This window comes from Podarcis pityusensis (assembly GCF_964106645.2).
Source record: "Podarcis pityusensis genome assembly, chromosome: 8".
In the NCBI taxonomy this organism is placed as follows: Eukaryota; Metazoa; Chordata; class Lepidosauria; order Squamata; family Lacertidae; genus Podarcis; species Podarcis pityusensis.
The window spans coordinates 82,579,535-82,606,400 of record NC_138033.1 but is presented as its reverse complement, the minus strand read 5'-3'; the positions used below and the strand labels follow the sequence as shown (position 1 = coordinate 82,606,400).

Genomic DNA, 26,866 nt, shown 5'->3' with positions numbered 1-26,866 from the left:
CTGTAACAATTTTCTAAAACTATCCAATCACTGAATGTCACTTTCGATCCCTTATTTGCATAACTATCTACAGTATCCCCCTGCTGGCCCAGGGTGAGAACTTCAGTACATAACAGCCTTCGCTGAGGAAAAGGTGCCGGCTGACAAGATGCCTAAGCCTCTTTTTATATTAGCGGTGTCATGAAAATGATAACCACAAAACAGGTCTTTTTATTCCTTGCAGTGTTTACTTCCTACATTTGTGTGTCATCAGAGCTGCTTGCTGGGGGTGTTCCAGATTTCCTCAGCACCCGGAGTCGATTTGGATCTCTCCGATTTTATTTTTGAAAGTTCTTAGTCCTTGTGATGGTGAACATTTGCTAAGTTCTAACTTAGTCCTTATTTGAAGGCATGTTTTGTTACGTCACAGTAGACCCCTCCTGGGTGAATGTGAATTGGGAATGCCAGTTCTAAGATGCTGTCTGGCTGTTGTTTCTGTAAGTCAGGCATAGGCAAATCTGGCCCTCCAGATGTTTTTGGGACTACAACTCCCATCATCCCTAGCTAACAGGACCAGTGGACAGGGATGATGGGAGTTGTAGTCCCAAAGCATCTGGAGGGCCGAGTTTGCCTATACCTGCTGTAAGTACATATATTATTGTGATGATACTCTACAATACATATTAAAATTAATATTACATAGTACTATCAAATATTGCACAGGGGTTATGTTAGGGTGGTGTGTCGATGCAAAAGCACGCACAGTGGTACCTTGGGTTACAGACACTTCAGGTTACAGACGCTTCAGGTTACAGACCTTGCTAACCCAGAAATAGTACCTTGGGTTAAGAACTTTGCTTCAGGATGAGAACAGAAATCATGCGGCAGCTGCATGGCGGCAGTGGAAGGCCCCATTAGCTAAAGTGGTGCTTCAGGTTAAGAACAGTTTCAGGTTAAGAACAGACCTCCGGAACGAATTAAGTATTTAACCCGAGGTACCACTGTATACTCAAACCGCCCCTGTGTGACCGTCCTTCCAGAGCCAGTACACAAGATGAGCTATGCTCCCCCCCAAAGCAAAACAGAGAACTTTTAAGCTTTCTGCCTTGCTTACCATGCTCCGGGAGGCTTGCAAGATATCGCGAGTCCCTCTGAGTTCCTGCAAGATCTCAGGAGAGCATCCCAGAGCCCAGTAAGCAAGGTGGGAAGCGCAAAAGCTGTTTCCATGCCAGGAAAACCCCGCACAAAATTAACTTCTAAGCTTGCCACCTTGAGTGCAATTAATTTGCACAGTTGCAGCCAGCCAGCATTCAGCCACACAAGGTTGAAATTTTGCAGCTTAATCATGCATAAGATATGATCGGACTGTATCATATATATTATATAATAAGTATATTATATATTCATATTATACAGTGATAGGCCAGGTTCAGCTAACTAGTCGTGCCAGCAGAAGCACGCACAAAGGACTTCTACTAATGCAACAGGGATTTCCCCCCCCCCCTCCTCCCCCTCCAAAAGAAAAATTGGCTTGGCTTAGAGGTGCCGGGAAAACCCCTGGAGGAGAAAGTAGATCATTCCATTGGGTTAGCAGAAATGCTTGGGCTGATGGAGCAATCATCTTAGCGCTGTGCTGAATTTCTCCCAATAATAGTAATAATAATAATAATGTTGCCTGACTAATCAGTGACACATGTTTTTGCCCCATTAAAGTTGGCAGACCTAACTGATAGGTGGTCACTGAAACTGTCTTTTCCTGGTGTGGACATTTGGACCATACGGTGCAAAGTTTTGCCGGAGCGGTTTTATCACTGAGCATCCGTCTCTCCACCTGCCCCTCCAGCGTTTCTGACTTCATTTTCCCCGCTGTGTCGGGTCTCGCCTATCGCTCCCTGCATGGCAGGAAGGGCTCGCGGTGAGCTGGTGTCCCCCGTGTTCTTTTTGAAGAGGTAGCAGAACAGACAAGAGGAAACATCTTTTGCTATCGCTGTATTTCAGTGCCTGAGCCAAATCTGTCTTGACAATAAAAAAGGAATACATTTGCTCTCGCCTTGTAATAACGCTGCCGTGATCCGCGCTTGTCTCTTTGACAGCAAGTTAACTAAGATGACTGAACTCCCTTCACAGCAAAGGGGCAGACAATGGAATTTAGATTTGATGGGTTCGGGGGTGGGTTGGAAGTGTTGCGATGCATATGGCCATACCTCTCAGATATTCCTTGTTGTGAGTAGCATCCGTGTGCGTTTGACAAAAGGATTATGGAGCTGTAAAGCAGGAGCAGTGTTTTTCCACCTCTCCTTTACAACTTGCAAGCCCAGATTTTGGAATTTGAAATCCGGAGGGGAAACAACTTCCTAGTCCTCATGGCTGTGAAGATTAGCTTTCAAACAGGTGAGCGATACCTGAATGAATGTCAGAAGTCAGTGAGGGGGCTGATCAGAGGTTCCATTGTTTGAAGCTGAGGGTTGCCGATGTTGATTAAAATATTTTTCATTCCTTCTTGTAAATGGTTTCACTGCAATCCGATTCCTATATGCTTCTACACTCAGAAGTACCGTATTTTTTGCTCTATAAGACTCACTTTTCCCCTCCTAAAAAGTAAGGGGAAATGTGTGTGTGTCTTATGGAGCGAATGCAGGCTGCGCAGCTATCCCAGAAGCCAGAACAGCAAGAGGGATTGCTGCTTTCACTGCGCAGCGATCCCTCTTGCTGTTCTGGCTTCTGAGATTCAGAATATTTTTTTCCTTGTTTTCCTCCTCCAAAAACTTGGTGTGTCTTGTGGTCTGGTGCGTCTTATAGAGCAAAAAATACGGTAAGCGGCACTGAGTTCAGCAGGAGTTATTCTGAAGTAACTCTGAAGGATTGCAACCTAAATATATTGCGGCTCCGTTTACCGTCTCTGAAAATCCATTCCAGCTTTGTTTGTTTTAGTTTTCTTCATGTGTGTCCAGTCCAGTGTGGCAGCTCTTCTATTATCTGCAAGGACAAAAGAGGTCCTAAGATTTGATCAGTAACACTCTCCTCACGAGAGGTTCCAATGAATATTCTGACTAGGAACATTCGGGGTTATCCAACAGTGAGAAAAAAGACCTTTTGCAGAAACGAACAAATGCTCAAAATTGCAGCTATGAATAAATTAACAGAAGTGGCTCAAAGAAGAAAAAGCTCTGATAGTATTGATGAAAAAGTGGCAATGGTTGTTTGGGTTTTGGAACTAGAATGCCAAAGACTGGATATGTCAGCAGTGCTCGGAATTGGTTTGTTTTGTAGTTATCGTGATCCTTTGACTTTGGGGGGGCTGATTATTGTGTTCAGTTCCCTTGCCTTTATTTAATTCTTGTATTTATTGTTATTATAGTTTAGTACATTTATGTACCACCCGATTAAGACCTTTAGAGGCCCTAAGGAGCAGATAGATTAAAGCCCCCGCCCCCGTATACAACTCAAAATAAAAACAATACTAAAATAACATTTTGTTTTTCGAAACGGCACAAAGCTTACATGGCATTCTGCAATGTTGCGCATGGTAATCATGTGCCACACATGACAAGATCTGATTCCCTTCCATTGCTTTGATTTACGTTAGTAGAACAACCCCCTGGTTTAGGTGGGAGGAAGTGATAAAAGGAAACCAGGGAAAGTGGGGTGTAAAAAAGTCTCACAAAGTTCTGATTTTCCCCGTGATTTATAGCTTTCATGTGGGGGGGGGTTGGGGGGGATGCCAAATGACAAAATCTTTCAATAATTTCTCATTTTCGGCAGTGCCCCTGCTTTGCTTTAATTTGTTGGAAGCTGCCCAGAGTGGCTGGAGCAACCCAGTCAAATGGATGGCATATAAATATGTTGTTGTTGTTTGTTGTTTGCTGGTGCCTTAAACACATCCTTGGGTAAAGGTAAAGGGACCCCTGACAGTTAAGTCCAGTCGTGAACGACTCTGGGGTTGCGGCGCTCATCTCGCTTTACAGGCCGAAGGCGCCAGCGTTTGTCCGCAGACAGTTTTTCCGGGTCATGTGGCCAGCATGGCTAAGCCATTTGTGGTGCAACGGAACACCGACACCAGAGCAGCGCACGGAAACGCCGCTTACCTTCCCGCCAGAGTGGTACCTATTGATCTACTTGCACTTTTTGGCGTGCTTTTCGAACACATGCTTAGTCTACTTATTATATAATCCAGCGCTGTGATGGTCCACGACTGGTGCCCATGCTCAGGGTCCACTCAGTCACCAATAGAAATTTTAAAATAGACAGCATTGCCTTTTATGATTGGCTGGCAGTAGAATGGTGCTCAGTTGGCCAGTCCGCCTTTTCTCCTTTCCTGATCAAGGTGACCACTTTTGCTGCACAAAGGGTCAGCTGCAAGGACATGGCACACTCTTCAGTCTGTTTCTGCGTCTGACCCCACCAGAGTCTCTGGCCAGATCAGTCCTCCGCTCATCTCCTTGCCCCGGAACCAAACCTTGACCTGCCAGAGTGCTGCTTAGCTGAGTCTGCTGAGCTCCTAACTGCCAGAGATCTGCAAGAGAGCTTTTGCGAGGATGTTAATTCATTTTCCAGGCAGTTAGGAGTTTGGGCAAAGCGGGTGTATGTCTGTTCCCTCCCCTGTCATTAAGTTTCAACATGGAGCATGACACTATAAGGACTATATGCTCTGCGATGGGTCACACACAAACCCTCCACACACTGCAATTTCCCAATGCACCCTTGCTCCTTTTTCCCAGCAAACTCCTCTCCCCCAGAATGAATCTTCCCCTGCAGGTATTCCACCTATAAATACATGTATATTTGTTGACAAGCAAATTCTTTGTAGAACGTTTCAGAAGCAACAAACAAGTTCCTGATTCAACACTTTTTTAGACAGATTTCTTCGAGGGGTGGTGTGTTTCTTTGGTGTTGTGTGTGTGTGTGTGTGTGTGTGTGTGTGTGTGTGTTGAATGGCTTCTGCCAATGCAAACCTCAAGCGGAGAAAGGCAGCGAGAAAGTCTGATTGCTCAGCAAGTATTTTGATAAAGTGAGCCCGGGCTTGTGTGTCTGTAATTACGGGAAGAAGGAAAAAAATCATAAATCTTCTTGATATTGTTCAGACAGATGTGGCATGGAGGAGAGGGACGGGTGTGTGTCTGTGTTGGGCTGGGAGGGTGGCAGGGAAGGGAAGCAGTAAAATCGTGTTAAAAGCATAATTAATGTCATTGTTGTCGAGGATGGTTTGATTTAAGCCTCCCTTTTGACTTGCATGGTGGTGATGGATGATTTCTTCATTGTGTTTTAGCTTTCATGGGGGCGGGGAGATCCAAACAAACCACAGACTTGTTGGAGAAAGTAACTTGTTAAGAAAGGGCAGGGCTAGGAATATGTGGGATGCATGCAACATAATAGGGGCCAGGATTCAGCTTCCTTGGGATCCCAACTTTCAAGATTCTAGACCTCAAGATTCTGGTGATATATTTGCAAGGGCCTCTTGTAATGAAATCTCAGGAGCTGTTCCAGCCGGGGAGCTCTTGTATTCTGTCCTTGTCCCCAGCTGCAGGAGAAAACAGGTTGGGCAGAGGAGAAGCAGGACCGTCATCTGTGTGCTGTAATCTGGCTGCTTTTGCACATACGAACCTCTGCCAGAAATTTGTTACTGTGGTTGAGTTCACATGTGCATGTGTTATATTCAAACCTGTGGAGTGTAGAAGCTGCTCCTCTTCATTGTTCTTCATTATGAACATGCCTCTTAGGGTGTTGTTGGGAGTAATGCAACATTTAAAAAGGAGAGGGAAATGTATCCCAAAAGCTCAGTATTGTAATACCCGATACTGTTTAGGGTGTGATGTCATTGGGCTGCATTAATTGCAAGCGGCATGTGAAGACATTTGTTAACGTGGGGCGACCGTGCAGTGTGAAGGGTCTCTTGATGCAAGCAGGACGTTGAAAGATGGTGAACGGAGCCCAGGATTTGTCTTGCTAAGATCAGGACTGGCGACACCACAAAGTCCTTTAAAAATGAACAGTTAATGTACAAGGGGCATGGGGAGAGATGCAGGACCTGTTATGGAAGCTTCTATGCCTTCTAAAAAGAGGCCAGCAATTGTCTGGTTGATTTCTGCGTCGCTTCTTCATTTTGAAAAGAGACCGCAGAGGTGGGCAGAAAGCAGGCTTGCAAAATAGCGAGCTGTGAGGAAAGAAGGAGGTTTGAGCACTGCAGAAGAGTGAGACTGGTTGAAGGGCAGGGTGCTTCCGTACCCTGAGACGGAGAGTCTTTGCCCATGCAGCCCAGCTGTCATGGCCCCATAGAATCCTTGGAGGCAAAGTCCGCCAGTGAGGCACCCCAGGAGGAGATGGATCCACCCCCTGGTCCATCCCATGTGGAGCCCATATCTCATCCCCCGAACCCCAGGGGGACATACTGTTGGTCCACAGATTTCTTGGGGGATCAGGGAGGCTCTTAGGAGACCACCCAACAGCTTGAAGAAGCTAGTTGCTACAGAGGAAGGCACAATCACTATGACTAATCACATGTAGCATTCATGGGGCATGATGATGATGATGATGATGATGATGATGAAGATGATGCTAATACCCCACCTTTTTCCCAAACAAGGACTCAAGGTGGCTTACAAATAAAATAGGTAAAGGTAAAGGGACCCCTGACCATTAGGTCCAGTCGTGGCCGACTCTGGGGTTGCGGCGCTCATCTCGCTTTATTGGCCGAGGGAGCCGGTGTACAGCTTCCGGGTCATGTGGCCAGCATGACTAAGCCGCTTCTGGCGAACCAGAGCAGCGCACGGAAACGCAGTTTACCGTCCCGCCAGAGCGGTACCTATTTATCTACTTGCACTTTGAGGTGCTTTTGAACTGCTAGGTTGGCAGGAGCAGGGACCAAGCAATGGGAGCTCACCCCGTCGTGGGGATTCAAACCACCGACCTTCTGATCGGCAAGTCCTAGGCTCTGTGGTTTAACCCACAGCACCACCCGCGTCCCACTACAGATAAAATAGTAGTGGCTAAAAACATAGGGGGGGGAACAATTCATAAGCGGTTAAACGCAAATAATTAAAGTGTGTGTGTGTGTGTGTGTGTGTGTGTGTGTATTAAAACATGCAGATAATTACAATACAAATATCACAGCACCATCCCTTTCCTTAAAAGCAGTCAGTTCCTAAAAGCCTCTTGGAATAAGAAAGTCTTCACCTGCCAGCGGAAGGAGAACAAGGAGGAGCCAGTCTAACTTCCCTAGGAAGGGAGCTCCAAAGTTTGGGACCAGCCACCAAGCATACCTAGCCCAGGCTTTGAAGATCTGCCTGTTGCTTCAGGATACTGCTGGGACAATTTGTAGGATCTGCCTCAGCGGCGGGATCACTAACCCCAGTTTTGAAACTCACACCTAGGTCCCTCTCCAAGGTGCTGATCTTGCCACCTTCACTTTCACCTCTGCCTAGAATTCTGGAACTACTGGCGTCCTCCTTGCTTGGGCCAACACCTGTCTGCACAGGTGGGTATCCCCATGGATTGGGACACCATTGTTGTCTACTCTGACTGACAGCAGCTCTCAAGTGTGGAGAAGGGACTGAACCTGGGGCTATCTGCATTCAAAGGACGTACCCTATCACATTGCTGTGCGGCCATTTGAGGAAAAGGTAGCCGGGCCTTTAATGAAATGCACAGTTTGGAAAAGTTCCAGCAACCAAAATGACCATGGGGGTGGAGCAACTCTCCTGTGAGGAAAGGTTGCAGCATTTGGGACTCTTTGGTTTAGAGAAAAGGTGAGAAATAGGTGGTGGGATAACAAGGAGGGAGCCAGCCGGACCTCTAATGGGAGGGAGTTTGGCTGCATGAATGGTGTGTCATGGGTCGCCAACATGGTCTCCCTCCAGATGTTGATGAACTACAACTCCCATCATTCCAGATCCCTGGGAGTGGGTTACCCCTGCTTCAGATGGATTAACAGAGAAGAGGTTTCCCAGTGTCTGACTAAGCACAGAAGCAATTTGTCCCACTAGGGCAGCAAATACATCCGAGAAACCTCTACCCTCACAAATTGCCATATTGAGCACTCCGAAAATTGTAGTTTAGTTAAAATCAACAGCATGGTTTGAGGTTTCATTCGTGTGTGTGTGTGTGTGTGTGTACACAGAGAGAGAGAGAGAGAGAGAGAGAGAGAGAGAGAGAGAGAAATGAGTTTTTGTCAAGCCTGAAATGTACGTCAGCAGGGCTCTGGGCATATCTGTTCCTTTGCAACAGGAGTGTTTTGGGGTGAGGCTGGATGGGGAGTCTTTTCTGCTGGGCATGGGAATTTCTGCACCTTCTCCTCTTCTTATAAACTAAACTAAAAATAAACAATGCATCAGGTCCCAGAGCAGGCTACAACAATTTAAAGTATCAGAAACAGTTTAAAACAAACTAATAAACTGAAACTGACACGGGGACAAACAGAAGAAGACGCCTTCACCCCGGTATGGCTCCCCTTTATCACATACACAGCCCAACAGGACAATGATAATAATCCACCAACAGCATACAAATCAATATGGCTAACCTGATCCAAAACACCCACCCACCTCACTCACACACAAAAACAAAGATCACCACAGCCAATCACAAGCAAACAATCACACCCTAGGCCAACCCCAACCTCTCTCACCACCAAAGGAACACAAGTGAACAACACAAGCAACGCTGACACCAAACTCTACATACATTAAGCATAATAGAAACACCGCCACCCAACCCCACCCCCATCCATCTTCCCTCTCTCCACCCCCTTTCTTTTTTCCTTTTTTTCTTCTCCCCCTAATGCCTCAACAAATGAAACGGATTTGTAAAAATGTTACATGGGGGGAAAAAATACGAGGCATTACACTTAAAAAAAACAAAAAACAAATCACAGTCACAGGAAGAGGGTGGGTCCTGAAAACATGTGTCTCAGGTGTCGAAGGCCACGTAAAGAGCTGCATACTGCAGAAACAAACCTCTGTGGGGAGGGGCTGCAATAGAGACGGCCCTCTCCTGGGTCGCCAACACCCCAAGCTTCTGAGGGTGATGGAATTACCCTAGGAAAACCCTGTGGGGAAGGAGGTGGTCTTTCTGATACTTGCATCCAACATTAGTTACGTTCAGAGTAGATCCATTGAAATGAATGGACCTGACTAACTGCACAGTCGTAACTGTGCCTGTTTGAAAGTAAGCCTTATACAGTTCAATGGGACTTACTCCCTAGTAAATGGGATTTAGGATTGCAGGCTCTCTTAGGTGGGTATATTTATAAAAAATAAAGAAAACATGCTCATAGGGTAGCAGATCTAGTGAGACTCCAACCAGCCACTGTCTTAATTTGCTTAGAGACCTAAATTTGCATCTATTAGCATACACAATTTTATGCAAATTTTTGCCATGGCTTTGTACCCTTAGTCTATGAAGTACCTAGCAATCCCCTTGTTTCGCAAGACATTGTCAAAATGTGTTTTATTTTCTTCTTCATCCACCTGCATTATATATGTGTGTGTGTGTTTTCCTGGAAGCCCTACAGAGTCAATACTTTATTACCCAAAAGGCTGACTTGAACAGAGAAGGGGAAAGTCACCCCCCCATACCTTTTTTCTGGTTGATGCAAAAACTGTTTCCAGAATAAATTGGGGGTTGCAAGTAATGTTCAACAGCACCTCCTCGTGGCCGGACGTCAAATAGGTGATCTAGATAGCAAGGCTTGCTTCAAAGACTGACTTCACTGAGTTTGGTCTCTTCCTGCGAACGTTCCATTGAATGCAGTCAAAGTAAATTAGCCGTTAGTGGTCTCAGGCCATAGCAAGCATGACTTTAAAGTACTATTTTGTTATATATTTTTCCGGCTTTGCTGGAAAAGTTATCACGGAGGAGAGAAAGGTATAAATAAGAATCACAGAATCATAGAATCATAGAGTTGGAAGAGACCACAAGGGCCATCGAGTCCAACCCCCTGCCAAGCAGGAAACACCATCAGAGCACTCCTGACATATGGTTGTCAAGCCTCTGCTTAAAGACCTCCAAAGAAGGAGACTCCACCACACTCCTTGGCAGCAAATTCCACTGTCGAACAGCTCTTACTGTCAGGAAGTTCTTCCTAATGTTTAGGTGGAATCTTCTTTCTTGTAGTTTGGATCCATTGCTCCGTGTCCGCTTCTCTGGAGCAGCAGAAAACAACCTTTCTCCCTCCTCTATGTGACATCCTTTTATATATTTGAACATGGCTATCATATCACCCCTTAACCTCCTCTTCTCCAGGCTAAACATGCCCAGCTCCCTTAGCCGTTCCTCATAAGGCATCGTTTCCAGGCCTTTGACCATTTTGGTTGCCCTCCTCTGGACACGTTCCAGTTTGTCAGTGTCCTTCTTGAACACTGACAAGAAGTGGTCTCTTACAGAGAGAGACTTCTTGTACAACTGTACCATCCTAGGATAATTCATTTATTTGAAAGAGATTCCCCAGCGAGCATAAATATAAAGTATCAGGGGAAAGTTTGTCCCAGCTTTGGGCATCAAAGGAGGCTTCAGTTTGATGCTGTCTCACCCCAGTTGCCTCTGGGAAGTCAGCAAGCAGTATTCGAGCACAAGAAGCCTCTCCCCTCCTGTGATTCCCAGCAGGTGGGATTCAGGATCCCAAGGGAGGACTGGATCACAAGAGAAGAAGCCGGTTTAATGGGTCCAGAGTCATAGGAACACAGGCAGCTTCCTGGTAAGAGTCAGCTTGCAGGTCCATCTAGCTCAGTCTTGCTGGCAGTGGCATTGCGGGATTTCAGGGGGGGGGAGAGAGATTCCTAGCCCTACCTCGAGATGGTAGGGAATGAACCTGGGACCTTCTGCGTGCAAAGCAGATGCGCTGCCAATCAGCTAAAATCTGTGGTGACCCAGACCCACGACTCCTCCCCACCTGCCCCTCTTTCTTATACCGCTCTTCGATATTGAATTGAAGTACTTTATTGTCACTTGAGGGATGCGGGTGGCGCTGTGGGTTAAACCACTGAGCCTAGGACTTGCCGATCAGAAGGTGGCGGTTTGAATCCCCACGACAGGGTGAGCTCACGTTGCTCAGTCCCAGCTCCTGCCCACCTAGCAGTTCAAAAGCACGTCCAAGTAGATAAATAGGTACCGCTCTGGCGGGAAGGTAAACGGTGTTTCCATGCGCTGCTCTGGTTCGCCAGAAGCGGCTTAGTCATGCTGACCACATGACCCGGAAGCTGTAAGCCAGCTTCCTCAGCCAGTAAAGCGAGATGAGTGCCACAACCCAGAGTCGGCCACGACTGGACCTAATGGTCAGGGGTCCTTTTTATTGTCACTTGTACAACTTGTATACAGTGAGATTACTTGAGCACCCCCCACTCAGCTCTCTTAGTCTTAATTCCCCTCGTTTACACACCCACCAAACCCAAAAGTCAGTTGCCCTGTTGTTATCTTTTCATTCAGCAGCCTAACAGCCCATGGATAGAAGCTGTTCTTTACCCTGTTGGTGCGACGAATCATGCTTCTATATCTTCTGCCCAAGGGCAGGAGATCAAGAAAGTGCCGGCCAGGGTGTGAATCATCCCTGAGAATTTTCCTCTCTCTCCTGAGGCAACGTTCTTCCGCTATTCCATCCAGCGGATTCACGGGACAGCCCATAATATCTTGTGCTGTATTCACCACCCTCTGTAGGCACTTATTCCCTTAGTGTGACAGAGTCAAGGGCATTGCTCAAACCTAAGAATAGTCTTGCTGGATTAGATCAAAAGCTCACCTGGTCTAGCGCCCGCCTCCCAACATCAGCTGGCCAGGTGCCTCTGGGAAACCTCCCCTGTAGTTTGCTAGGAAGACTGTGACAACAACCAAACCACGGTTTACTGGAATTTGTCCTCCATGTCTTCAGTACCTTGGAATAAGGAAACTTGCATTTAGCTTCCTTGGCTGATAGCTACTGATAGATTTCTCCCCTTTCATGAATTTCTCTAATCTCCTCATAAAGTATCTAACCAGAGGATATCCTCTGGGTTTTTGTTTTTTAAATTAAAACTTAAAGCATCACCAATGGGCACCATCATATAGCCTGATCCAGATCATTGCTAGGAGTCTGAGGCATGGGCCCCAAATCTTCTTTTTTATTTTTTAGGGTGGGTAATGAATTCAGAGGAAATTGAATTGTGGGGGGTGATCTGACTTACTGGGTAGGGGGAAATAAATTATAGAAATACATTGAAGCTGACTATATCTAGAGATGATTTAAGAGTAATGAAGGGGGATAACTGGAGGGGAATTGAATTGATTCGCAGCAGGACCTGTTGGGAAATGAACTGGGGGGTAAATGAATTAATCAGGAGCTGATTTCGGGTGATCTGGGGCAGAGTACAAATTCATTTAAAAATTATCTGGGGTGACTTGGGTGGGGAATTAGTTGGATTGCCTTCTGCATTATTTAAATTCCAAGTTTTGCATATGCAAAATTGACGAACATTTGTGCCTTTTGGTCCTATGCCTGGAAACTTTCATGTATCCATCAGGGCCCCTGCCTAGGTGTGCCTGTGTTTAAGAATTTAATATGCCTCCAGGGTAGTGGCTGCCCCCCACATCTTTGGGCAACAAAGTTCATTCATTCATTCTTTAATATTTGTTGGAATTACTTCTTTTGCTAGTGCTGAACCCATGGTCAATAGGCTTTGATGCGTGACTCTAAGTTCAAATATTTGTGCATGTGAGAAAGAGAGAGAGATTTTCTCTCCATATCACTCAGAACATTATCATCATCCACCAGCCTAGAGCATGTGATGTTGCCTTACTCCCCTTCTCCTTGCACCCTCCATCTTTCCCAACATCAGGGTCTTTTCCAGGGAGTCTTCTCTTCTCATGAGGTGGCCAAAGTATTGGAGCCTCAGCTTCACGATCTGTCCTTCCAGTGAGCACTCAGGGCTGATTTCCTTCAGAATGGAGAGGTTTGATCTTCTTGCAGTCCATGGGACTCTCAAGGGTCTCCTCCAGCACCAAAATTCAAAAGCATCAATTCTTCGGCGATCAGCCTTCTTTATGGTCCATCTCTCACTTCCATACATCACGACTGGGAAAACCAGGGCTTTAACTATACGGACCTTTGTTGGCAAGGTGATGTCTCTGCTTTTTAAGATGCTGTCTAGGTTTGTCTACCCTGTATTATCTCTTCCACCTGCCAGTGGCTCTCCAAGAACAGAGGCTACTAGACGGTGTTCATGGTTTGTCCATGTTTCCAGTCCTTAAACACGTGAGAATGTGGGGTGCAAAGCCCCCTTTAATCCTCTTAATTAGAGAAGAGTTCTGATGGTCCTCCTGTGTTGTGATTTTGCTGTCCTGTGTAGACTTGCTTACTGATGGATTTATAGCATTTCATTGTACTCTGCTGTATATATTTACGCTGCTCACAGTTTGTTTGTTTGTTTTTGGAGGGGGGCTAGGGCCCTTCAAATTGTTGTGCAAATAAATTGCAGTAGTAGCTGTGATAGTCATGAAGTCTTTGGGGAACCTCCATGTGCAGAGCCAGTATACCACAGAATACCAGTTGCTGGAGAGCAAAACAGCAGGAAAGGACTATTGCCTTCAAGCCCTGCCTGGGGGCTTCCTGGAGGATTTGACCACGGTGGGAAGCAAGTTGCTGGACTTTATATACCTTTGACCAGATCCAGCAGAGCTGTTTTTGCATCCTCACCTACCCAGTCCCAGCTGCTGCCTGAGATCCTTCTCACTGGGCCTCTAAGCACCATTATTCTTCCACCTTCGCTAGCATCCTGGCAGCAAAATAAAAGGAGAGCGTACACACAAAGTCTTAGGTGGCATGGTGCGAACGCCATTGGATTCTCATCAGCTCACACCCTGAAGCATGAGGTTTAATTGCCCATATCGTTATCTTAGCTTGCATAGCTGCAAATGTTATTAACAGCCATAAAGTTATCCAGTCCTTTATTCCACCCTCCCCACTTCAAACCCAGCTACGCTCGACGTCTCTCGCTGATGATCCACCACAGCTGGGCGTCCTACAGGTGGATCATAAGACAGGCAAAAGACACCGGTGCCCCTTTTATTGGCTCGGGATTTATTGGCTTCCAGTCTCTTGGAGCTTCTTTGAGCCGCAAAAGTGTGATATGCTAAGAAGGGGACACCCTCTTATGCAGGGTGAGACGGAAGAACTTTCAGATGGTAAGAGATCTGTTTGACGGTGGAACAGACTCCTTCGGAAAGGTGGCAAACTCTCCTTCATTTGAGGTTTTTAAACAGAGGTTGGATGGCCATCTGTCAGATGAGGCCACTATAGGGCAGGCAGAACTTCAGCTCGTGTTGTCTGCTAGCTGGAGTGAAATTTGCATCCACCTGCTACACAGCTGAGGAAGGTTTCCTATTTGAATAGCCTGGGCTTTTAAAAACTCTCAAGGAGTAAATGGTTTCACTGGGTATCAGCTTCTATTTTTATTGTTAATACAATTAATTTTTAACTGCCTTCTAAACCACTATCTCAAGGCGATGTGCACATAAAATAATTAAAAATGGTTGAAAACACAAAAACAACAAATAGATTTAAAACAAGACAAAAGCCCTTACAAGTGGACCTTGCCAAAACCCTTTTATCCGGCTGGGAAAGCCTGTTGGAACAAAAATGTCTTCAACTATTTCCAGGAAGTGCAAATGGCAGGTGCCTGTCATATCTCAACTGGGGTGCTGTTCCACAGAACAGGGGCAGCCACACGAAAGGCCCTGCTCCAAGTTACTGCAGGGAAAAGGATGAGTGTCTCTGTGTGTGTAGAAACCTCCACATTTCCTTGGCCGAAATATAGTCACCAGTACACAGATAAGAGTCTCAGCCGTTGCCTGGCCCTATCCACCACTGGAGTGTCGCCCCCAAAAGCTTTGCTCATGAGGGAATATGGCCCTTGGGCTGAAAAAGATTTCTCATTCCTGGTGGAGACTTTCCAAGGCCAGGAATGTTTTTTATTTCCATAAAAATGCACACCCCGTTCTTTCCCTCCCGAAAGGGGTTGCTTATAAAAGTGTCTTGCAAAAGCATAAGAACAAGCTCAAAAAAATAAGAATGATCCATTGTTAAATACACAATGACCGTGATAGCGGTATCGCAGGAAAAGAAGCCAAGACTAACAACCCAATAAATCAAATTAAGCAGAATCAAAAGCTTGCTTAAAAGGAAAGAAAGAAATATCTCCAGTTTCTGGCAGCACACAAATAAAGAATAAGATATTGTGACCTCCTAGGGCAGAGAGTTCCACAGATGGGGTCCGAATACCACAAGGAAAGCTTCCTCACACATTGGCACTAAGCATTCCTCAGACAGCAGTGGCAAATGGAGGAAGGGGAAAACAGCTGAAAGGATGGATAGATTCATATAGGAGGAGGCAGTCCCACAAGTACCTTCAAGCTTGGAAAAGGTCAAAACCAGCACTTCGAATTACACTCAGAAACAGGCTGGCAGGTGGAGTCATTTTACAGGGCAAATTGCTTCTCTGGAACATTATGATAAGGGTGGCGGCATCCAGAACTGGGCCTTCCGAAGGTGATGCCCAAGGTGGAAGGGAACAAATGGGGCCGGCCCTATCATTAGGCAAAGTGAGGCGGTGGCCTCAGGCGGCAGATGTTGAGTATCAATGAAAGGACACCAAATAGTTGTTTAATTTATTATTATTGCGTTTTGATAGAGCCAGGGAGAAGGAGAGGTGCTTGTAGGGTTTTCTTCCTCAAGTGCCAAAATAGTTTGACGCCTCGGGTACTCACTATTCCTTCTCAGGCAGCAAAATGTTGTTATGTGGGTAGAGAAAATATATTTGCCTGCAATGTCTGCTTGCATCATGTTTTTGTGTCTCTGGGTGAGAGAGAATATCATTAGTTATTAGTGACACAGTAACTGAAGTGATTTCACCTAGGCTTACGACTGGACAGTGTTGTACAAACCCAGGGGAAATATACTGTTTGCCCTCTGAGTGAGGACAGAAGTCCACTTTAAATAAAAAATAAATAAACGATGCTGCCACTGTAAGATGGCATCCCCATAACCTGTTTTCCCCCTCTATAACTTGTGGCGTGGGTGGCGCTGTGGGTTAAACCACAGAGCCTAGGACTTGCCGATCAGAAGGTCGGTGGTTCGAATCCCCGCAACAGGGTGAGCTCCCGTTGCTCGGTCCCTTCTCCTGCCAACCTAGCAGTTCGAAAGCACGTCAAAGTGCAAGTAGATAAATAGGTACCACTCTGGCAGGAAGGTAAATGGCGTTTCCATGCGCTGCTCTGGTTCGCCAGAAGCGGCTTAGTCATGCTGGCCACATGACCCGGAAGCTGTACGCCGGCTCCCTCGGCCAATAAAGCGAGATGAGCGCCACAACCCCAGAGTCAGCCACGACTGGGCATAACAGTCAGGGGCCCCTTTACCTTTACAGTGGTGCCCCGCAAGATGAATGCCTCGCAAGACGGAAAACCCGCTAGACGAAAGGGTTTTCCGTTTTTGAGTTGCTTCGCAGGACGAATTTCCCTATGGGCTTGCTTCGCAAGACGAAAATGTCTTGCAAGTCTTGAGATTTTTTTTTCGCTTTTCGCCCCCTTTATCTAATCTGCTAAGCCTTTAATAGCCTTTTAGCAGCTAATCCGCTAAGCCTTTAAGCCTTTAATAGCCGCTAAACCGCTAATAGCGCTAATCCGTTAAGCCGCTAATAGGGTTGCTTCGCAAGACGAAAAAACCGCTAGAGGGAAGACTCTCGCGGAACGGATTAATTTCGTCTTGCGAGGCACCACTGTACCTTTAACTTGTGGCAAAATCAACCATGTGTCCCTATGCCATTTCCCTTTGCATTTCCCCTGCTTCAAGCAGCCTGTGATGTGGAGTAAAAACAAACACAAAGTGGGTGGGTATCCATGTTGTCATAAAATAGCGGACAGGAGGCGGTCCCCTTCAGGAAAACCGGTTGCCTCGTCCGCCATCATCCCTCAACATCACCCCCTTGTAGGCTTGCCATACTCCAGAGCTTCCAGGACATATCCAGAATATTGCAGTCGGTTTCCGGTTGTGAATTGTCTAAACAATGACTTTTTGAGGGGGGGAAGCTTTTCTGTCCAGATTTTTACCTTCTGACAATGAGGGTTCTCGTGGCAAGCAACACCTCAGCGTCACCATTCACAAGAACAGTCCAAAATAGCTGCCTTTGATTTTCTCCTGCCTGTTATTATGCCTGGCCCTTGTTTTTATTGTCATAGCTGAGGGCTGATTTTCTTGCTGCCTTCACCTGCCATATTAGCAAGAAAAACTCACTTAGTCCCATCTCTTCCTAGTCTCCCTAATTTTTGACCCTAGAAATCCTGATTCCTCGTCTCGTCCCCCCCCTCCTCCCTGCTCAAACGAAAACAAAAATAGGGGAAGGAAGAAACATGAGTCTAGTACAATGGGAGCCATTTTCTTGAACTTATTAAAAAAGATCCAGACTTGTAAATTAATTTGTTCGTGTTGTACAATGGCGGTGCAGATGGACTCATTAGCATGCACACAACAAATAATTATAGATGAATTTTTTAGCTGGCCTTCCTAATGGGCTTGCTGGGTTAATTATGTCAATGTATAATTACATCGGCCCTGGGAGGCATAATTGAGCTCTCCCGCTGAGCAGATGCCGGCTAATGATGGCGGCTCGCTGACGGAAAGGAGGAGGCCTGTTTGGAATGCACCTGCTTACCTCTGCAGAAACCGCCATTGTCTGCGCCCGCAACGGCCTGAGTAAACAGACATTATTGGCGGAACGTGCTGTTGGACAGTAACTCCGGCAGGCTGCAGTGGCAAACAGGAGCAGGATGGAAAATCCTTTAAGCCTGGGCTGCAAGAGACTCTGTCACTTAGATCGGCTCTCCTGTTCGCAGGTCTGGCAATATTGGTGGTTGTTTTTTTTAATAACTTTTTTATTCAAAATTAAAACAAAACATATTATCCTTATTTCCCCCCCCCCATTTTTCCTTCCTCCCCCCACAGAACCTACCCACCCCCACCCCCCGACTTCCCTCAGTTCCAGTCTTTGATTTCTCTAAAAATGCTGTTTTCTGCATGTTACACAGTTGTATAGATCCTCAAACTATTTAGCTGATTATTATCAATAAAAAGTTTGTGAATGTTTATTCGAAACCTGCCAAGGAGTCCAGTTCGCTTTGTTGCGTCTTCAGATACTTTGTAAAGGGTTCCCATTCATCTTTAAAGTCACAGTTATCCTTGTCCCGTAGCTTGTGTGTCAGTTTTGCCAGTTCTGCATAGTCCATCAATTTTTCTTGCCATGATTCTTTAGTTGGGGTTTCTTCAGTCTTCCATCCTTGTGCTATTAAAACTCTCGCAGCCGTTGTCGCATACATGAAGATGTTTTTCAGCTTTTTTGGCAGATCTTTCCCTACAATCCCTAATAAAAATGCTTCAGGTTTTTTAACAAATGTTAAATGGAACATTTTATTCAATTCGTTGTATATCATTTCCCCCCAAAATTTAATTACCTTACAATCCCACCACATATGATAAAATGTCCCCTCCTTTTCCTTACACTTCCAACATATATTTGAACTAGTTTTGTACATTTTCCCTAACTGCACTGGTGTTATGTACCATCTGTACAATGCAATATTGGTGATGGGCAGAAAGGACTGCAAGATCTGGGCTTCTGGGGTTGCCGTTCTTCGTTAGGTGGCATGAACCTTTCTTCATTTCTTGCCCCTATGGCATTGTGTGTTGCTTGGTCCCAGGCAGCTGCTGTAAATTCAGGGCCGGGGATGCACTAGAGTTCCTGCAGAAAGCTGGCCACACTTTGGCTTCAAAACCCAGCTTCTGGCCTTTTATGGGCTGCAAGGACAATGTTTAGAAGTGTGGTGGGTAATGCTGGCTGAAACCTGGATGTACCTGGGCAAATTCCACAAGCTTCTAGTCCTGCTTGCATCCTCCTCTCCTCTCCAACCACCCTGTTGAGATTGAATACGAATGTATACACACAGAGAGACATGTGCTAAGGCATTTTTATCCCTCATACTTTCGGCCTGATCTTCATTTGCATTGGCATGAGTTACGGTCGTTTATGACTTGTTACGCGAACTGTTTTGCATCTTGATTCCCTTTTAAGAGCAATGATTTAAATACAAGGAAGTAGCTTGAGAGGCGGCGGGGATCCCCTGTGTGGCAGAGCTCGGTGTTGCTAAAGAACAGCTGCAGGGATGCTGGCTGCTCTCCAGAGCGTGGGGCGTGCGCATTCAGCAGTGCGCACAGTGCTTCCGTGCGTTGAGGAATGGTTGCCTGAGCACCATGGCTCCCCTGGGAAGTGTGGGGCCAGCTGAACCTCCATGCACATTTTCAACCGGCTTGGTGGGCATTTCTGAGGACAGTAGTGTTCAAGCTGTGTTCGGAGGACTCCCTGGAGCCTAACTCGCTGGGGCTTTCCTTCAGGGAAATTACTGTTACAGATAGGTAGCCGTGTTGGTCTGCCATAGTCAAAATAAAAAAAATCCTTCCAGTAGCACCTTTAAGACCAACTAAGTTAGTTCTTGGTATGAGCTTTCGTGTGCAAGCACACTTCTTCAGATACACTGAAACAGAAGTTGCCAGATCCTTCTATATAGTGAGAAGGTGGGGAGGGGTATTACTCAGAAGGGTGGTGGGAATGGGAGATTTCTCACCTTCTCACCCCTTGCCTTTTCCTGTAAGACCTATTACAGTCGTTAAGAGTCGTCAGCAGGCTCATCTCAGCTATCTGCCAATCTCCCATTCCCACCACCCTTCTGAGTAATACCCCTCCCCACCTTCTCACTATATAGAAGGATCTGGCAACTTCTGTTTCAGTGTATCTGAAGAAGTGTGCTTGCACACGAAAGCTCATACCAAGAACTAACTTAGTTGGTCTTAAAGGTGCTACTGGAAGGATTTTTTTTATTTTAGGAAAATTACTGTTAATGTTGCACCAGTGTCCCTGAAGGAGAGTTGGTTCACCTCTGCAATGTAGGGAGGGTGCAGGTTCTGGGACACCTCCTCTTGATCAAACAACATAGAAAGCAGAAAAATTGATTGTGGGCAGTGGGGGGGGGGGGAATAACAGGATTGAATGCTACCTCCACCCATATCCCCACACTTTGGAAAGTAGCTCAAATCTTCTTCCCCGACATTTTAGTTTTCTCCTTATGGGAAATCTTTGAGTGGGAGAGGAGGGGTTCAGCTCTGTGAGCCCCACTTGCGTTCCAGTTCCAGAATGGAGTTGACCCCTTCGTTTCTGGTACTGTCATAACTTAAGCTTTAATTCACATGAAGCGGCTATGAGCAAAAGAGGCAGATTTGCAGAATGTGTGCCCTTGAGACAAGAACCAGGACGCTTTGAGACGCTTGAGGTCTCTGTGACAAGCGCTTGGGCTTCATCAGAATGCAAGGGGGCAACACACACACCCCCAAAATATTATTATTATTATTATTATTATTTAAAAAGGCAGAATGATTGGCAATGTTGCATTAAGTCTGCCGTGGCATTTTAAAGTGCACAGGGAAAGTGGTAAGCAGATAAAACTGTTGTTGTTTTAAAGTGTGCCCTGATCATCCCCTCCGCTGCCTCGCAACCTTCTGCTTCTTACTCTGTGGCTGTTACTCTGTGGGTTTTTTAAATGGTTGCTAAATTGTTTGCCCAAAGACCTCCTTAGGGTGTAAATCTAATTGTGCAATCAGCTGTGCCACATTGACTAGGCTGCAGCAGCCCACCGGTGTACCTGCCTGCCTAGGTCTGCAAGCCATCATTTGAATTGCCCACGATGCCTCAGGGTGCTCCTACACCCAAAGGGATTGTGGGAGATTGAAAATGGAGGAAGATTGGAAGAAATTCAAAGACTATCTGCAGAAACATTGCAAAATTAAAGAATGTTAGAGTGATGTTGGATTGAAAATAAGTGGCTTCCAGCTGTACAGGATTTAAAGTTATATATAAATCAAGATTAAGGATTAGGATTAAAAAAGTTAAAGGAAATGGAAATTTGGTCTTTAAGAGGTAAAATTTAATGTTATATTATATTAAGATTAAAGATTGGGATTAAGAAAGAGGGAAAGAAATTGCTGGACAAACAATTTGAACTGGAATACAAAAGAGGGAGGTATGAGGAGGTCCAGAAAATAAGTAAATTTAAAAATGGAGATGAAAAGGTGGTATTGTTTTTAATTGTTTTCTTTTTTGTCTTTTGTTTTTTGTTTTTTTCCTGGATTATGTATTGTGTATTTTTGAATTGTGTATTTCTTTTTTTATTTTTAATTTTTTATCGATGTGTTCTTTTTATTGGAAACCTTAATAAATATCATTTTAAAAAAATAAATAAAATGGAAGCTCACAGCCTCCCATTGTCGCCTGTAGTTTAAGTCCCACCAAGAATGGGGATTTTTCCAAGGCTCTCTTCAGACGTGGAGCTGGCCCCAGAAATGAGGAGGGGGGAATTCAGAGACTGGCGCCATCTTGCCTTGCCAGAGTGGCCTCCTCGATGGGTTGACTTCGTGGGTGCTGGTATTACCTCTGTTCATCTTCTGCCCTTTGTCTAGATCCTGTACCGGCCCTTGAGACGGCACGGAGCCTTGAAGACTGCCGCCAGCAGCTGCACTGCCTTGGTCCTGAAAACCCACCTTTGAAGGAGCTGAACAGGCCGCGGAAGAAGAACTCGGAGCTCCTTTGTGCAAAAGGTACCAGGTCCAACAAGCCCCTTATGATTCAGCAAAGCCGTTTCTACCAAGTAGCAGAATGGATTGAGGGCAAAGGCCTGTGCAACTGCTGCAGATACATGGGATGCAGTGGAAAGCCATGGAATTTAGCCCCCTGGAATCCCAGCTCTCATTTAGTGGGGAAACAGCCAAGTTTCTAGTCCTTATGCTTGCAATTGCAGTCATACCTCTTGTTACGTTTCCTTCAGATTACATCTTTTCAGGTTGCATCCCGCAGTGACCCAGAAGTACTGGAAAGGGTTAGTTCCGGGTTTCGCCACTCACACATGTGCAGACGCGTAAAATGACGTCGTGCGCATGCACAGAAGTGGCAAATTGCAGCGTGCGCAGATGCGGGTTGCGTTCCTTTCAGGTTGTGAACGGGGCTCTGGAACGGATCCTGTTTGCAACCAAAGGTACCACTATAATATGCTTTAAAGTGTACAGCTGTGGGGAACTGATTGTCTGGTGCCTTCAGTGCCCAGTGTCCTAGTGTCTTTAGTTTTTTCTTTTTATTGCCTTTATCAACTTTGGACATGTAGGGTTCTGCTTCTACACACACACACACACACACACACACACACACACACAAAATCACCAGTCACATTTATATGGTCCAAATAGTAAACACTTTATTCCTACAAGAGGACATAGAACACCTGTGCTCAGAGACCCGCACTGGTTGCCAATTTCAGCTACAACTCCCATCAGCCCCTGCCAGCATGGCCCTCTTGGACTACAACTCCCATCAGCCCCAGCTGAGAAGTCTCACTTAGAAGGCTGCCAATCTGACGGTTCTACAGGCTCTTTTTCATGAGTATGGAGAGTTTCCGAATGGCTTTCGTGTTGTGCATAAAGAACGCAGAGTTCTGCTGTTCTTGAGGCACAAATTCTGTTTTTAATTAACTTGTTTAGTGTGGCTTGCATGGCAGTCTGTGGCAGGTGGGAGCAAACTTCCCAGGGGGTGTTAGGGGGCTAAATGCAAGCTTCTGTCCCCATCCTCAGGCCAGAGGACTTTTTGCCTCTGTAAATTATGAACGTTAATAGCCGGGGCTGCCGAGCAGCGGGGAAGGAGACTCCATCCCCGTCATTTGCACACGAAACTGCAGGAAGCACAGAGAGAATGTGCCCCCACTTGGGCCTGGCGTGAGCAGAGTCTTCTCTCGCTCTGCCCATCAGCCTTGCCTTGCTGAAGGAGGCCATTAGCAGAGACAACCAAGGCAGGAAGCTGCTCACTTTGGCAAGAACCAGGGCTGCTCTCAGAACCCTGTTTCCCCTGCCTTGACTCCAAATTGCTTTGATACCATGGTCTCTGAAGGCTTCTCTGCCGCCCTTCCCTATCGTGCTAATGGGTCTGGTTTTTACACCCCCAGAGCAACGGGAAGGGACCCCTCTGGCCGGCCTGGCTGCTTCGGAGGGGCCCAGGCTTGCCAGCGTCAACAGCAAAGCACTCCTTGCAGAAAACTCGCCCCATAGAAATGAAGTCGAGAAGCAAAAGTACGTGAGTAGTTTTTGGTTTGTTTTTTGGTGGCGGGGAGTGGGTGCTGACATCTGGAGAAAGAAAGATTACTGCATTGCGCTCTGTGTGGGGCTCCCCTTGCCCTTGATCTGGAAGCTGCCGTTGGTGCAGAACGCTGCAGCGCAATTGCTGACAGGAGTGGGACCCCCAACAGCATACATACAAGGCCAAGGTGTTGCTATTGTCCCAAGCCCTTAACAGCTTGGGACGAGTTCACCTGAGAGATCACTTTATCCCATAAATGCCCACTGAACTACTTCAGTTGGCAGAACTGGCCCTGCCACAGGTGCCATATAATACTCGTTCCATGTCTGTAAAAACTCAATATTTTAGTCTGGCAGCACCCAAACTTTGGAACTCCCTGCTATTGACATCAGGCAGGCACCCTGTCTGTACTCTTTTCGGCCCCTGCTAAAGCCATATTTGTTTAGGCAAGCCTACCCCAGATACGTGGGACGCGGGTGGCACTGTGGTCTAAACCACAGAGCCTAGGGCTTGCCAATCAGAAGGTCGGCGGTTCGAATCCACGCGACGGGGTGAGCTCTTGTTGCTCAGTCCCAGCTCCTGCCCACCTAGCAGTTTGAAAGCATGTCAAAGTGCAAGTAGATAAATAGGTACCACTCCGGCGGGAAGGTAAACGGCATTTTCGTGTGCTGCTCTGGTTCGCCAAACTCGGCTTAGTCATGCTGGCCACATGACCCGGAAGCTGTACGCCGGCTCCCTCGGCCAATAAAGCGAGATGAGCGCTGCAACCCCAGAGTCGGTCACGACTGGACCTAATGGTCAAGGGTCCCTTTACCTTTACCTTACCCCCAGATACCCCAGATACGTGGGACTAGCGGCTAGCACTGTGATCTAAACCACAGAGCCTAGGGCTTCCCGATCAGAAGGTCGGTGGTTTGAATCCCTGCGACGGGGCGGGCTCCTGTTGTTCAGTCCCAGCTCCTGCCCACCTAGCAGTTCGAAAGCATGTCAAAGTGCAAGTAGATAAATAGGTACCGCTCCGGCGGGAAGGTAAACGCTCTGGTTTGCCAGAAGTGGCTTAGTTATGCTGGCCACATGACCCGGAAAAACTGTCTGCGGACAAACGCCGGCTTCCTCGGCCAGTAAAGCCAGATGAGCGCCGCAACCCCAGAGTCGTTCGCGACTGGACTTAACTGTGAGGGGTACCTTTACCTTTACCCCAGATACGTAGAGTGCTGACATGTGTTTTAATTTGGTTTTAGCTTATCGCTTATTTTAATTATTATTTGAATGTTTAAATACATTTTTTCTGACCATTTTGTTGCTTTCTTCTTTTTGCAAACTGCTTTGAAGTTTGTTTGTTTTGTGTTCAACAATCAAATGTGGCATAGATTCTATGAAATAAATTGATCCTTCTCTTCCAAGAGATAGAGATCAAACACACGTTTCAGAATCAGGACTTGGGAGGAGAGGAGAGTTGAGGAGAGGGATCCATAAACCTTGACATGCTACTCCTTTCCTTTTTGTGGAGAAAATAACACACACACACCCTCCCCCTGCAAGTCCTTTGTGCATACCAGAGGGGCTTGCGAGGAGGGGAGGGGTCTTGTGCCACTCTATGTGGTGCTTTTTGTAGAATGTGGAAGGGGGGACCTCCAGCCACTTATTCTGCCTCCCACAGAGCCACCACAGATAATAATAATATAATAATAATTTATTATTTATACCCCGCCCATCTGGCTGGGTTTCTCAGCCACTCTGGGCGGCTTCCAATCAAGTGTTAAAAACAATACAGCATTAAATATTAAAAACTTCCCTAAACAGGGCTGCCTTCAGATGTCTTTTAAAGATAAGATGGCTGCTTATTTCCTTGACATCTGAAGGGAGGGCGTTCCACAGGGCAGGCACCACTACCGAGAAGGCCCTCTGCCTGGTTCCCTGTAACCTCACTTCTTGCAGTGAGGGAACCGCCAGAAGGCCCTCGGCACTGGATCTCAGTGTCCGGGCTGAACGATGGGGGTGGACACGCTCCTTCAGGTATACTGGACCGAGGCCGTTTAGGGCTTTAAAGGTCAGCACCAACACTTTGAATTGTGCTCGGAAACGTACTGGGAAAGAGGCTGGTCGCCTCTCCAAGTTCCTCCCTTGGCAACCTGGCAAGAGGATTTCTGCAGCCCGTCCCGTTCAACCCATTGCATTTATTGGTAAAACACTAGATTTTCCCCCTGTGCATTTTTAACACAAATGCCCCTCTTTGCTGGAATCAGTAACGAGGGGAGAAAGTATTAGAAAAATCTGAAATCCATTCATGCAGGAATTCAAAACACACTCCGGCTGTAATCCACACAAAATGTGTGGTTAAAAACAGCATCGAGCTGTTTTTGCAAAAGTGCCCAGCTGCTCTTTCTAAAGGAATTAGGTCTCTTTACTACTCGGGATGTAGAGAGTCCAGTATCTCCCCATTCACATTTTTGTTGCTTTTTCAGGACTTCTCCTGACTGATGTTTTACTTTCTGCAACACGTTCCTAGCACAGCTAATAGTGCATTAGAGGCCGATTCATTCTCCTTTAGCTTGTTCTGCGATTCTGTCCAGAGGGCCTGTACACAATGAAAGCAGGACAAAAATTAAGCAGAGAATTCATCTTTTTAAAAGTTTTGGCATTTCAGCAGGAAGTTGATGCGCACGGATCAGAAGGGAAGCAGTTTGGCTGCCCCAGAACTTTTGCAGGCTCAAAATAATTTGAAAATGGGTTCACGTATAACCTCCCCAATAGCATCAAGAGCACAAGCCATCACAAACGTGCAATAAAAACAACGTCCGGGGGCCTCCTCAGTCAGCCCGTCTCTTACCCCAGTTCAAACTTGCTGACTGGCAGGAGAAGTGGCAATTTTATTCCGGGCTGGGATTCGACTGCCTTATTAGCTCAAGAGCAGCCAGTTGACATCTGTCTCATTCCAGGCGCCTGCAGGAAGCACAGATCACTTTGGCCGCTCGGCTGGGGGAAGCAGAAGAGAAGATCAAAGTGCTCCATTCAGGTAGCTCTTTCGTGATCAGAATGCTCCTGAGGCTTCCTCTAGCTTCGTGTACAGTGGTACCTCGGGTTACATACGCTTCAGGTTACATACGCTTCAGGTTACAGACTCTGCTAACCCAGAAATAGTACCTTGGGTTAAGAACTTTGCTTCAGGATGAGAACAGAAATCGCACAGCGGCAGCGGTAGGCCCCATTGGCTAAAGTGGTGCTTCAGGTTAAGAACAGTTTCAGGTTAAGAACGGACCTCCGGAACGAATTAAGTACTTAACCCGAGGTACCACTGTATAACCCTCTGTGGATTCGTGCATCTGTGAGGCTCAGTGGGGAACCCAAACATACAAGCACCTTTTAACTGAAGGCAGTTTTCTTTTTCCAACTTTCTAATTGTCTCCTTTTGTTTCAAATGACTCCAGAGAGTTCCTCTTGCCGCCTCTAATTTATTTGTTTATTGTGACATTTATAACCCCCCCCCCCCCAATATTTACTCCATATATCTCAAGATGGCGTACGTGGTATCCTCACAACCATCCTGTGAGGTAGGTTAGGCTGAGAGGTGACTGGCCCTAAGCCTGCCTTTGAAGCCTCATTTCCCAGTTCCTGGTCCAATACTCTACTACCCCAGGTGTTTCTACCTAGGGCACAGTCCCACCTCTCTCTTTCCTTCCCTTCCAATCCTTCATTAGATCACCCACTGCTTTTAA

At 46.4% G+C, this 26,866-nt stretch overlaps 1 protein-coding gene across 2 annotated transcripts in view; it reads left to right on the top strand.

The window, feature by feature from the left end:
• The window catches only part of CUX2 (cut like homeobox 2), a 256,982-nt gene that overhangs the window by 190,532 nt on the left and 39,584 nt on the right, over positions 1-26,866 (top strand). Inside the window, exons 5-7 of one of the 2 annotated variants that reach the window (XM_081017283.1) lie at positions 21,491-21,628; positions 23,020-23,143; positions 26,090-26,166. In XM_081017283.1, the coding sequence (XP_080873409.1) occupies positions 21,491-21,628; positions 23,020-23,143; positions 26,090-26,166 (339 nt within the window). Of the gene's footprint in view, positions 1-21,490; positions 21,629-23,019; positions 23,148-26,089; positions 26,167-26,866 lie in introns of those variants that run through there. The other variant, XM_081017284.1, reaches the window with a different exon arrangement.